Source organism: Oncorhynchus gorbuscha, unplaced genomic scaffold, assembly GCF_021184085.1.
Source record: "Oncorhynchus gorbuscha isolate QuinsamMale2020 ecotype Even-year unplaced genomic scaffold, OgorEven_v1.0 Un_scaffold_982, whole genome shotgun sequence".
Taxonomy (NCBI): domain Eukaryota; kingdom Metazoa; phylum Chordata; class Actinopteri; order Salmoniformes; family Salmonidae; genus Oncorhynchus; species Oncorhynchus gorbuscha.
Genome location: NW_025745905.1, coordinates 175,235 through 189,988, shown reverse-complemented (window position 1 = coordinate 189,988; position 14,754 = coordinate 175,235). Strand labels below are relative to the sequence as shown.

General features: G+C 46.0%; 1 protein-coding gene across 1 annotated transcript in view; it reads left to right on the top strand.

Annotated features, from left to right (window-relative positions):
* The window catches only part of LOC124020913 (formin-2-like), a 54,347-nt gene that overhangs the window by 33,639 nt on the left and 5,954 nt on the right, over positions 1-14,754 (top strand). The window contains exons 7-9 of the mRNA XM_046336227.1: positions 1,979-2,071; positions 9,287-9,338; positions 9,780-9,929. Of these exons, the coding sequence (XP_046192183.1) occupies positions 1,979-2,071; positions 9,287-9,338; positions 9,780-9,929 (295 nt within the window). The remainder of the gene's footprint in view (positions 1-1,978; positions 2,072-9,286; positions 9,339-9,779; positions 9,930-14,754) is intronic.

Genomic DNA, 14,754 nt, shown 5'->3' with positions numbered 1-14,754 from the left:
GTACAGAGTCAATGTGGAGGCTATATACAGGGGGGTACCGGTACAGAGTCAATGTGGAGGCTATATACAGGGGGGTACCGGTACAGAGTCAATGTGGAGGCTATATACAGGGGTTACTGGTGTCGAAGTAATTGAGATAATATGTACATGTAGGTAGTTATTAAAGTGACTATGCATAGATAATAACAGAGGGTAATAAGGAGCAGCAGCAGCATAGAAGTGACCTGCCCATGCAAATAGTCTAGGTAGTCATTTGATTAGCTGTACATGAGTCTTATGGCTTGGGGGTAGAAGCTGTTTAGAAGCCTCTTGGACCTAGATTTGGCGCTCCGGTACCACTTGCCGTGTGGTAACAGAGAGAACAGTCTATGACTTGGGTGGTTGGAGTCTTTGACAATTTATAGGGCTCTGACACCGCCTGGTATAGAGGTCCTGGATGGCAGGAAGCTTTGCCTCGGTGATGTACTGGGTCGTAAGCACTACCCTCTGTAGTGCCTTGTGGTCGGAGGCTGAGCAGTTGCCATACCAGGCAGTGATTCAACCCGTCAGGATGCTCTCGATGGTGCAGATGTAAAACCTTTTGAGGATCTGAGGACCCATGAGGATCAGCGTTTTTTATTTTATTTTACCTTTATTTTACTAGGCAAGTCAGTTAAGAACAAATTCTTATTTTCAATGACTGCCTAGGAACAGTGGGTTAACTGCCTGTTCAGGGGCAGAACGACAGATTTTGTACCTTGTCAGCTCGGGGGTTTGAACTTGCAACCTTTCGGTTACTAGTCCAATGCTATAACCACTAGGCTACCCTGCCGCCCCAAGGATGTTGAGGATGTGTTGTTACCTACCCTTGGGTCGGCCAATCAGGAAGTGCAGGTTCCAGTTGCAGAGGGAGGTGTTTAGTCCCATGGTCCTTAGCGATGAGCTTTGAGGGCACTTTGGTGTTGAACGCTGTGCTGTAGTCAATGAATAGCATTCTCACATAGCTGTTCCTTTTGTCCAGGTAGGAAAGGGTAGCGTGGAGTGCAATAGAGATTGTATCATCTGTGGATCTGTTGGGGCGGTATGTGAATTGGAGTGGGTCTAAGGTTTCTGGGATGATGGTGTTGATGTGAGCCATGACCAGCCTTTCAAAGAATTTCATGGCAACAGACGTGAGTGCTACGGGTTGGTAGTCATTTAGGCAGGTTACCTTACTGTTCTTGGGCACAGGGACTGTGGTGGTCTGCTTGAAACATGTTAGTATTATGGACTCGGTCAGGGAGAGGTTGAAAATGGCAGTGAAGACAGTTGCCATCTGGTCAGCGAACGCTCACATTACCCGTCCTGGTAAACCGTCTGGCCCTGCGGCCTTGTGAGTGTTGACTTGTTTAAAGCTCTTCCTCTCATCGGCTGCGGAGACCGCGATCACAGTCTTCTGGAACAGCTAGTGCTCTCATGCATGTTTCAGTGTTACTTGCCTCGAAGTTAGCATAGAAGTTATTTAGCTCCTCTGGTAGACTCGTGTCACAGGGCAGCTCTCGACTGAGTCATATTTATCAACGAGTAATAGTTGATCAGTATAGGTTAGTTTTCTCTAAGTACAGGGCCCATTTCAGGGATGTTAGAGAAGAGGGCTGGGTTCATGTGAAACTATAGCTAGGTCATAGTAACATGGTTTAGCTACACTGAAGATGACCACTGGTCGGGCACTAATCTGTTATGGTCGACATTGTATGTAGCCTAGTGGTTAGAGCGTTGGGCACGTAACCGAATGGTTGCTGGTTTGAAGGTACAAATCTGTCGTTCTGCTCCTGAACAAGGCAGTTAACCCACTGTTCCCCGGTAGGCCGTCATTGTAAATAAGAATTTGTTCTTAACTGACTTGCCTAGTTAAAGGTTAAATATTTACATATCTTAAATGGTGATTTTTCTGTTGAAATCAGCCTTTGTATTGCCTTTCTGTGGCCGTTTTGTGACCAGTTTGTCCTCTTCATTCCAGCGTGCAACACAGAGGTGGAGAAGGTGTGTAAAGTGTCGTCTGAAGATCACCTACAGCCCTTCAAGGACAAGATGGAGGAATTCCTCAGCCAAGGTAGGAGAGAACACTACTATGGACACACACACACAGTCCTATTTTCCCCCGAACCCTAAACGTAACCCGAACCCTAAACGTAACCCGAACCCTAAACGTAACCCGAACCCTAAACGTAACCCGAACCCTAAACGTAACCCGAACCCTAAACGTAACCCGAACCCTAAACGTAACCCGAACCCTAAACGTAACCCGAACCCTAAACGTAACCCGAACCCTAAACGTAACCCGAACCCTAAACGTAACCCGAACCCTAAACGTAACCCGAACCCTAAACGTAACCCGAACCCTAAAGCCTAAAATATCATTTTAACATATTCAGGAAACAAAAAAAGCCCTCGAGTTTTGTTATCTAACCTTGTCAGAACATTCTGGTAATATAGGAAATGTGTGTACACATACACATACACACATAACACACACACACCTCAACCTGATGCCAAGCAGTGTGGACGACACCTCAACCTGATGCCAAGCAGTGTGGACGACACCTCAACCTGATGCCAAGCAGTGTGGACGACACCTCAACCTGATGCCAAGCAGTGTGGACGACACCTCAACCTGATGCCAAGCAGTGTGGACGACACCTCAACCTGATGCCAAGCAGTGTGGACGACACCTCAACCTGATGCCAAGCAGTGTGGACGACACCTCAACCTGATGCCAAGCAGTGTGGACGACACCTCAACCTGATGCCAAGCAGTGTGGACGACACCTCAACCTGATGCCAAGCAGTGTGGACGACACCTCAACCTGATGCCAAGCAGTGTGGACGACACCTCAACCTGATGCCAAGCAGTGACACCTCAACCTGATGCCAAGCAGTGACACCTCAACCTGATGCCAAGCAGTGACACCTCAACCTGATGCCAAGCAGTGACACCTCAACCTGATGCCAAGCAGTGACACCTCAACCTGATGCCAAGCAGTGACACCTCAACCTGATGCCAAGCAGTGACACCTCAACCTGATGCCAAGCAGTGACACCTCAACCTGATGCCAAGCAGTGACACCTCAACCTGATGCCAAGCAGTGACACCTCAACCTGATGCCAAGCAGTGACACCTCAACCTGATGCCAAGCAGTGACACCTCAACCTGATGCCAAGCAGTGACACCTCAACCTGATGCCAAGCAGTGACACCTCAACCTGATGCCAAGCAGTGACACCTCAACCTGATGCCAAGCAGTGACACCTCAACCTGATGCCAAGCAGTGACACCTCAACCTGATGCCAAGCAGTGACACCTCAACCTGATGCCAAGCAGTGACACCTCAACCTGATGCCAAGCAGTGACACCTCAACCTGATGCCAAGCAGTGACACCTCAACCTGATGCCAAGCAGTGACACCTCAACCTGATGCCAAGCAGTGACACCTCAACCTGATGCCAAGCAGTGACACCTCAACCTGATGCCAAGCAGTGACACCTCAACCTGATGCCAAGCAGTGACACCTCAACCTGATGCCACGCAGTGTGTTCTGCCAATGATAGGATCGTATTAAATATTCTTCAGAAGCATGCATCCTTGTGACTGGACAAACCCGACGACGAGGAGCTTCATGCCAACTTGAATGTCCATTAGACGTGTCACGTCCCCATTTTAATTTCCATTGTTTTCATGGCATCTCGTTAAAATTGTCTGACTAATATATTGTTATTGTTGACAACACTGATGTTTCAATGATGCCAAGTTATTGGTCCACTGAGGGAGTTTCATTGTGTAATGATTTTACTGAGTTACATTTACTGATTATATGAACTGTAAATTAATTTATGGAATTCACATGACTGGGCAGGGGTGCAGCCATGGGGTGGGCCTGGGAGGGCACAGGGGAGCTAGGCCCACCTACTTGGCAGCCAGGCCCACCCACTTGGCAGCCAGGCCCACCCACTTGGCAGCCAGGCCCACCTACTTGGCAGTCATCCAAGCTCGTCATCAAGCTCGAGACCCTGGGTCTCGACCCCGCCCTGTGCAACTGGGTACTGGACTTCCTGACGGGCCGCCCCCAGGTGGTGAGGGTAGGCAACAACATCTCCTCCCCGCTGATCCTCAACACGGGGGCCCCACAAGGGTGCGTTCTGAGCCCTCTCCTGTACTCCCTGTTCACCCACGACTGCGTGGCCACGCACGCCTCCAACTCAATCATCAAGTTTGCGGACGACACAACAGTGGTAGGCTTGATTACCAACAACGACGAGACGGCCTACAGGGAGGAGGTGAGGGCCCTCGGAGTGTGGTGTCAGGAAAATAACCTCACACTCGACGTCAACAAAACTAAGGAGATGATTGTGGACTTCAGGAAACAGCAGAGGGAACACCCCCTATCCACATCGATGGAACAGTAGTGGAGAGGGTAGCTAGTTTAAGTTCCTCGGCATACACATCACAGACAAACTGAATTGGTCCACTCACACTGACAGCGTCGTGAAGAAGCGCAGCAGCGCCTATTCAACCTCAGGAGGCTGAAGAAATTCGGCTTGTCACCAAAAGCACTCACAAACTTCTACAGATGCACAATCGAGAGCATCCTGGCGGGCTGTATCACCGCCTGGTACGGCAACTGCTCCGCCCTCAACCGTAAGGCTCTCCAGAGGGTAGTGAGGACTGCACAACGCATCACCGGGGGCAAACTACCTGCCCTCCAGGACACCTACACCACCCGTTGTTACAGGAAGGCCATAAAGATCATCAAGGACATCAACCACCCGAACCACTGCCTGTTCACCCCGCTATCATCCAGAAGGCGAGGTCAGTACAGGTGCATCAAAGCTGGGACCGAGAGACTGAAAAACAGCTTCTATCTCAAGGCCATCAGACTGTTAAACAGCCACCACTAACACTGAGTGGCTGCTGCCAACACACTGTCATTGACACTGACCCAACTCCAGCCATTTTAATAATGGGAATTGATGGGAAATGATGTAAATATATCACTAGCCACTTTAAACAATGCTACCTTATATAATGTTACTTACCCTACATTATTCATCTCATATGCATATGTATATACTGTACTCTACAACATCGACTGCATCCTTATGTAACACATGTATCACTAGCCACTTTAACTATGCCACTTTGTTTACTTTGTCTACACACTCATCTCATATGTATATACTGTACTCGATACCATCTACTGTATGCTGCTCTGTACCATCACTCATTCATATATCCTTATGTACATGTTCCTTATCCCCTTACACTGTGTATAAGACAGTAGTTTTGGAATTGTTAGTTAGATTACTTGTTGGTTATCACTGCATTGTCGGAACTAGAAGCACAAGCATTTCGCTACACTCGCATTAACATCTGCTAACCATGTGTATGTGACAAATAAAATTTGATTTGATTTGAGCCAGGCCCACCTACTTGGCAGCTAGGCCCACCTACTTGGCAGCTAGGCCCACCTACTTGGCAGCCATGCCCACCTACTTGGCAGCCAGGCCCACCCACAGGGGAGCCAGGCCCACCCACAGGGGAGCCAGGCCCACCCACAGGGGAGCCAGGCCCACCCACAGGGGAGCCAGGCCCACCCACAGGGGAGCCAGGCCCACCCACAGGGGAGCTAGGCCCACCCAATCAGAAATTGGTTTCCCCCACAAAAGGGCTTGCTACAGACATAAATAGTCCTCAGCACCCCCCCCTCAGACGGTCCCGCTGATGAGGAAGTCGGATGTGGAGGTACCGGGGCTGGCGAGCTTGCAAGTGGTCTGCTGCTGTGAGGTCACTTGGACAAACTGCAGATTATGTTGGAGAAACATTGGATTTCTATTGTTGTTTTTTTGGTTCAGTGGAGAGATTGATCTGAACTGGTTGTTTAATCTCACCCAGTGGACTTCACATTATTGACTTCTTGATGATCTTCCCCTGAAACTAATTCCAAATTCCTCACATTCATTACCTCCCCCCTGTTTTCTAAAGGAAATGATATGCACTGAAAGCAAATCACTGGGCAGCCATTTCACTGAGCAGCCATTTCACTGAGCAGCCATTTCACTGAGCAGCCATTTCACTGAGCAGCCATTTCACTGAGCAGCCATTTCACTGAGCAGCCATTTCACTGAGCAGCCATTTCACTGAGCAGCCATTTCACTGAGCAGCCATTTCACTGAGCAGCCATTTCACTGAGCAGCCATTTCACTGAGCAGCCATTTCACTGAGCAGCCATTTCACTGAGCAGCCATTTCATTGAGCAGCCATTTCACTGAGCAGCCATTTCACTGAGCAGCCATTTCACTGAGCAGCCATTTCACTGAGCAGCCATTTCACTGAGCAGCCATTTCACTGAGCAGCCATTTCACTGAGCAGCCATTTCACTGAGCAGCCATTTCACTGAGCAGCCATTTCACTGAGCAGCCATTTCACTGAGCAGCCATTTCACTGGGCAGCCATTTCACTGAGCAGCCATTTCACTGAGCAGCCATTTCACTGAGCAGCCATTTCACTGAGCAGCCATTTCACTGAGCAGCCATTTCACTGAGCAGCCATTTCACTGAGCAGCCATTTCACTGAGCAGCCATTTCACTGAGCAGCCATTTCATTGAGCAGCCATTTCACTGAGCAGTAATTTCACTGAGCAGTAATTTCATTGAGCAGCCATTTCATTGAGCAGCCATTTCCTGGTCCTGTGTAGCTCAGTTGGTAGAGCATGGCGCTTGTAACGCCAGGGTAGTGGGTTCGATCCCCGGGACCACCCATACGTAGAATGTATGCACACATGACTGTAAGTCGCTTTGGATAAAAGCGTCTGCTAAATGGCATATATTATTATTATTATTATTTCATTGAGCAGTAATGTCACCTATTGAGAGGCATTATAAATCAAAGTGACTCTGGTATCCTGCTTGATTGTCGTGGCAGACTATTCCGGGCTCAGAGCTGTCGTGGTCTGGGTTATCTGGATGTGATTAGCCCGGACCAGTAAGAACCCAGCGCCACTTATTAAAGGGAAAGCTCCACCCCGAAAACAATATTTTGGTATTTGATTCATTAGTCCATTGTTGATATCGTCTCAATGTTTTGTTTGTCAGCACCCAAGTTTTCAAAATATTTAACTTTCGAAATACAGAAATCATCCCCGTATGATGCATTTTGTTGCATAATTTGATGCTGCGTTTTGAATCATATGAATCCATGGTTTCTGTATTCTGGAAGTTACATTCCTTCACATGAGTGTAGACAAGCAAAACATTTTGGGACGATGTCAACAATGGACGTATGAAACAAATTCCCAAAGAGTTTTTGGATGGCGTTTTCCTTTATCATGGTGGATAAATGCCTCGACCATTGACGTTCCGTCCACCATGAGAGGTTTCGGTAACCTTCCATGGCCATTCATCTTTGCCTGTGACCCGTGAGGACCTCAGAGTCTGGGGTGTCGGGCATTAACCCCTGAGCTTGTCTGCCACCCCCACTCCCCCCCTTCCACCTCTCACGCCGAGAACCTCACTGCTGCAGGCTGCTGTGTCACTCTCCATTCAGCTTCACGGTGGAATCTCTCTTTTTACCCACAACTGGGATCAATTTGTCAGAGAGCACCCCTGGCACTGACCCCTGATACCCCAGGAAGACCCCACTGCAACCCCTAACGGAGACCCTACTTCCCCAGATCTCCCACTACCAGAGCCACCGGTACCATGGCTAACTGCACTCTAACGAACAGTTATTCAGGAACCTCCAAGTGGGTCGTAGGCTGATGTATGACAGCACCCACACACTTTACATTGAAATGGGAATCTAAATGGTTGCTTTGTCTTGGGGCAGGTCTCCCTGACTGGGAGGAGAAGGTTGTCTTGGGGTAGGTCTCCCTGACTGGGAGAAGGTTGTCTTGGGGCAGGTCTCCCTGACTGGGAGGAGAAGGTTGTCTTGGGGCAGGTCTCCCTGACTGGGAGGAGAAGGTTGTCTTGGGGTAGGTCTCCTGACTGGGAGGAGAAGGTTGTCTTGGGGTAGGTCTCCTGACTGGGAGGAGAAGGTTGTCTTGGGGTAGGTCTCCTGACTGGGAGGAGAAGGTTGTCTTGGGGTAGGTCTCCCTGACTGGGAGGAGAAGGTTGTCTTGGGGTAGGTCTCCCTGACTGGGAGGAGAAGGTTGTCTTGGGGCAGGTCTCCCTGACTGGGAGGAGAAGGTTGTCTTGGGGTAGGTCTCCCTGACTGGGAGGAGAAGGTTGTCTTGGGGCAGGTCTGCCTGACTGGGAGGAGAAGGTTGTCTTGGGGTAGGTCTCCCTGACTGGGAGGAGAAGGTTGTCTTGGGGTAGGTCTCCCTGACTGGGAGGAGAAGGTTGTCTTGGGGCAGGTCTGCCTGACCGGGAGGCCGAGGTGGTCTGCCTGACCGGGAGGCCGATAGGATGGTTTAGTGAGGGACCACAGAGATCTTATTGTTCACTATGTCAATAGGTTCCACCTGTAGACCAATAGGATTGTGTAGTGAGGGACCACAGATCTTATTGTTCACTGTACAGTACCAGTCAAAAGTTTGGACAGACCAAGTCATTCAAAGATTTTAGTTTATTTTTATGATTTTCTTAATTGTAGAATAATACTGAATAACTATGAAATAACACATATGGAATCATGTAGTAACCAAAAAAGTGTTAAACAAATCTAAATATATGTTAAACTCTTTAAAGTAGCCACCCTGTGCCTTGACAACTTTGCACACTCTTGGCATTCTGTCAACTACTACCCTCATTGAGAGACGAGGCTGTTCTGAGACCTGTCAACTACTAACCAACTACTACCCTCATTGAGAGACTAGGCTGTTCTGAGACCTGTCAACTACTAACCAACTACTATCATGACTGAGAGACTAGGCTGTTCTGAGACCTGTCAACTACTACCCTGACTGAGAGACTAGGCTGTTCTGAGACCTGTCAACTACTAACCAACTACTACCCTCATTGAGAGACTAGGCTGTTCTGAGACCTGTCAACTACTACCCTGACTGAGAGACTAGGCTGTTCTGAGACCTCTCAACTACTACCCTGACTGAGAGACTAGGCTGTTCTGAGACCTCTCAACTACTACCCTGACTGAGAGACTAGGCTGTTCTGAGACCTGTCAACTACTACCCTGACTGAGAGACTAGGCTGTTCTGAGACCTGTCAACTACTACCCTGACTGAGAGACTTGGCTGTTCTGAGACCTGTCAACTACTGAGTAACGAGCGATCCTACTTACAATAACCACTGTTGTCTTTCATGTTTTCTGTCTTGCAGCTAAATCTGACCTGGAGGTCCAGGAGACGCAGCTCAGTGACACTCACAAGTTGTAAGGAACCGTTTCAATGCAGTCATCTGTACCTACCACTTTCAGATACATTTACGAGTTCTATACCCACTGGGCAATGGTTGAATCAACGTTGTTGAATCATTGAAATGACGTGGAACCAACGTGGAATAGACGTTGAGTTGATGTCTATGCCCAGTGGGTAGAAATGAAGTTGTGTGTGTTTTCTTCTGAGTTTAAGCAAACAGTGTTGTCATCCAATATAGCAGCATATTTTGACAGTTTGGAATAAAGTAGTGTTTAGCTAGTAAAGCTCTATATTTTGGGAAACCCTATTTAATGAATACCTCATATGAAACATGAAACGGTGTAAAGTATTTATTCCTACATTCCTACAGTTGTAAAACACATTCTATCTTTATGTTTCGTTTCCTCCGTCTCCATTGGTTGTTCCATAACAGTGTGTTGTTGTTGTTGTTGTAGGTTCCTGGAGTTGACGGTGTTCTACCAGGTGAAGGCTAAGATGGGAGAGAAGGAGGTTTCCCCCCACACCTTCTTCTCCGTGTGGCACGACTTCTCCTCCGACTTTAAAGACCTGTGGAAGAAGGAGAACAAGATGATCCTACAGGAAAGGTACCAACCAGTCCTGTGTTTTTAACAACCAGATGTTTTAAATTAGATCATGAGTTTTATTATGTACAGGTTACTATGTTAGAATTGAAGACTGTGCTTTGTCTCACTGAAACTAATTGAGACCGGTTGGTTACTTTCCAGGAATCAGAAATGCATCAGGATTGACTTGTTGGATACATGATGCTCTTCAGGGCGTTGTGGGGCGTTGTGGGGCGTTGTGGGGCGTTGTGGGGCGTTGTGGGGCGTTGTGGGGCGTTGTGGGGCGTTGTGGGGCGTCGTGGGGCGTCGTGGGGCGTTGTGGGGCGTGATAGGAGTCATCTACTCTGTCATCACTGCTGACCTTTCTACCAGCTTGACTCTGCTAGGTCTTCAGGTCTTCAGAATCATTGTACCATCTAAACCACTGTGAATGAAATATATTTTTCATAACAAAAATGATGTATTTTCAGCTGTTTGAAGCTGGTGTTACAAAACCGAAAGTCGGGACGCAAAAATAAATCATAATGAAGCATAGAAATAGAGCAGATCTACCCGCTTCTTAGACTTGTTTTCAATGAGAACGACAGATCTATAACATACACATCTTTGTGAATATGTTTGGGTCGCCCATAAAGTAACACATTGCAGCTTTAGGTTACCACACATGCTTTTCCAGCGATCTTAGGGACAGTATTATGAGGAATTGTTTTATATTAGTATATTAATCTAACAGACATTATTAGGAGGAATTGTTTTATATTAGTCAGTGGTCTAACAGACAGTATTAGGAGGAATTGTTTTATATTAGTCAGTGGTCTAACAGACAGGAGGAATTGTTTTATATTAGTCAGTGGTCTAACAGACAGTATTAGGAGGAATTGTTTTATATTAGTCAGTGGTCTAACAGACATTATTAGGAGGAATTGTGTTTTATTAGTCAGTGGTCTAACAGACAGGAGGAATTGTATTATATTAGGCAGAGGTCTAACAGACATTATTAGGAGGAATTGTTTTATATTAGTCAGTGGTCTGACAGACAGGTATGAGGAATTGTTTTATATTAGTATATTAGTCTAACAGACAGTATTATGAGGAATTGTTTTATTAGTCAGTGGTCTAACAGACAGTATTAGGAGGAATTGTTTTATATTAGTCAGTGGTCTAACAGACAGGAGGTATTGAATGCACCAATTTGTAAGTCGCTCTGGATAAGAGCGTCTGCTAAATGACTTAAATGTATTGTTTTATATTAGTCAGTGGTCTAACAGACAGGAGGTATTGTTTTATATTAGTCAGTGGTCTAACAGACAGGAGGAATTGTTTTATATTAGTCAGTGGTCTAACAGACAGGAGGTATTGTTTTATATTAGTCAGTGGTCTAACAGACAGGAGGTATTGTTTTATATTAGTCAGTGGTCTAACAGACAGGAGGAATTGTTTTATATTAGTCAGTGGTCTAACAGACAGGAGGTATTGTTTTATATTAGTCAGTGGTCTAACAGACAGGAGGAATTGTTTTATATTAGTCAGTGGTCTAACAGACAGGAGGTATTGTTTTATATTAGTCAGTGGTCTAACAGACAGGAGGAATTGTTTTATATTAGTCAGTGGTCTAACAGACAGGGGGTATTGTTTTATATTAGTCAGTGGTCTAACAGACAGGGGGAATTGTTTTATATTAGTCAGTGGTCTAACAGACAGGAGGTATTGTTTTATATTAGTCAGTGGTCTAACAGACAGGAGGTATTGTTTTATATTAGTCAGTGGTCTAACAGACAGGAGGAATTGTTTTATATTAGTCAGTGGTCTAACAGACAGGAGGAATTGTTTTATATTAGTCAGTGGTCTAACAGACAGGAGGAATTGTTTTATATTAGTCAGTGGTCTAACAGACAGGAGGTATTGTTTTATATTAGTCAGTGGTCTAACAGAGACAGTACTACTTTTGCGGTGGTCTTGGTGTGTGTGTGTCCTATTCCATTAGTATTCCATCACTGTTACCCCCATGGTTGAATCGTGATCTCTCATAACGTTCCCCATATGTTTAATATCAGATCATATCTGTCTCCATTAAAACCCATTCAAAACGCAGGCAAACCTGTCACTGAACCACATCAGTGAATATGTATTCATCCCCAATATTAAAAAGACTGCTAAGGATTTGTCCCAAATGGCACCCTATTCCCTATATTGTGCACTACTTTTGACCAAGTGTCCTTAGGGAGTAGGGTGCCGTTTGGGACCACAGCCTAGGCTGGTCCGGTTAGCTTCCCGTTGGTCGATGAGGTTTCCTGATAATACAGAGTCAACAGGGTAGAAATGAGCCCCTGAACCTGGGGAAGAGGTGAGGGTTACTGTTTGTTATACATTACAAACCCCAAACCACTAAAGGACCAGGGATCACACACATCAACACACATCTTGCCTCTCTCTGTCTGGATCTGGTACGATAATGTCTAGTTTCTCTCTCTGTCTGGAGCTGGTACGATAATGTCTAGGTTTCTCTGTCTGGATCTGGTACGATAATGTCTAGGGTTCTCTGTCTGGAGCTGGTACGATAATGTCTAGGGTTCTCTGTCTGGAGCTGGTACGATAATGTCTAGGGTTCTCTGTCTGGAGCTGGTACGATAATGTCTAGTTTCTCTCTCTGGAGCTGATACGATAATGTCTAGTTTCTCTCTGTCTGGATCTGGTACGATAATGGCTAGGTTCTCTCGGTCTGGATCTGGTATGATAATGTCTAGTTTCTGTCTTGATCTGGTCTAGTTTCTCTGTCTCGATCTGGTACGATAATGTCTTGTTTCTCTTTCTGGATCTGGTACGATAATGTCTAGGTTCTCTGTCTGGATCTGGTACGATAATGTCTCGTTTCTCTTTCTGGATCTGGTACGATAATGTCTTGTTTATCTTTCTGGATCTGGTACGATAATGTCTCGTTTATCTTTTTGGATCTGGTACGATAATGTCTCGTTTATCTTTCTGGATCTGGTACGATAATGTCTGGATCTGGTACGATAATGTCTAGTTTCTCTCTGTCTGGATCTGGTTCGATAATGTCTGATTTCTCTGTCTGGATCTGGTACGATAATGTCTAGTTTCTCTCTGTCTGGATCTGGTACGATAATGTCTGGATCTGGTATGATAATGTCTCGTTTCTCTTTCTGGATCTGGTACGATAATGTCTAGTCTCTCTGCCTGGATCTGGTACAATAATGTCTAGTTTCTCTGTCTGGATCTGGTATGATAATGTCATAATCTGGTACAATAATGTTGGGATCTGGTACGATAATGTCTAGTTTGTCTGGATCTGGTACGATAATGCATTCCTCTCTGTCTGGATCTGGTACGATAATGCATTTCTCTCTGTCAGGATCTGGTACGATAATGTCTAGTTTGTCTGGATCTGGTACGATAATGCATTTCTCCCTGTCTGGATCTGGTACGATAATGCATTTCTCTCTGTCTGGATCTGGTACGATAATGTCTCGTTTATCTTTCTGGATCTGGTACGATAATGTCTCGTTTATCTTTCTGGATCTGGTACGATAATGTCTGGATCTGGTACGATAATGTCTAGTCTCTCTGCCTGGATCTGGTACGATAATGTCTAGTCTCTGTCTGGATCTGGTACGATAATGTCTAGTTTCTCTCTATCTGGATCTGGTTCGATAATGTCTAGTTTCTCTCTGTCTGGATCTGGTACGATAATGTCTAGTTTCTCTGTCTGGATCTGGTATGATAATGTCATAATCTGGTACGATAATGTCGAGATCTGGTACTATAATGTCTAGTTTGTCTGGATCTGGTACGATAATGCATTTCTCTCTGTCTGGATCTGGTACGATAATGTCTGGATCTGGTACGATAATGTCTGGATCTGGTACGATAATGTCTGGATCTGGTACGATAATGTCTGGATCTGGTACGATAATGTCTGGATCTGGTACGATAATGTCTGGATCTGTTAATGTCTGGATCTGGTACGATAATGTCTGGATCTGGTACGATAATGTCTGGATCTGGTACGATAATGTCTGGATCTGGTACGATAATGTCTGGATCTGGTACGATAATGTCTGGATCTGGTACGATAATGTCTGGATCTGGTACGATAATGTCTGGATCTGGTACGATAATGTCTGGATCTGGTACGATAATGTCTGGATCTGGTACGATAATGTCTAGTCTCTGTCTGGATCTGGTACGATAATGTCTAGTCTCTGTCTGGATCTGGTATGATAATGTCTAGTTTCTCTCTCTGGATCTGGTATGATAATGTCTAGTTTCTCTCTCTGGATCTGGTACGATAATGTCTAGTTTCAGGTTCCTCTGAATGCATAGAGAATGTCCCTGCACTGCTCTGCAGTACAAGAGGGTGTGTGTGTGTGAGACACCGCAGTGCCCTGTGAGAGACGTACAGATGTCGGTCATGGTTTCAGGGCCTTAACCTGGAGGAGAGGAGGGAAGTGGTTTGTAAAGAAAACATCAGGAGTCACATCATCATCTTGTTCCCGTTGGGTTGCAAGGTTTGTTCAGGCAAATTAACAGTTTGTTTTCCCACAATTACAGAGGGCACTTTCGACCCCTATTCTGCACTCTTAATAGGTAACACTTCTGACCCCTGTACTGCACTCTAATAGGTAACACTTCTGACCCCTGTACTGCACTCTAATAGGTAACGCTTCTGACCCCTGTACTGCACTCTAATAGGTAACACTTCTGACCCCTGTTCTGCATTCTAATAGGTAACACGACGTCTAACTAGACCGGATCCAGACAGAGATCTTTGCCGACGTCGAACTAGACTGGATCCAGACAGATCTTTGCCGACGTCTAACTAGACCGG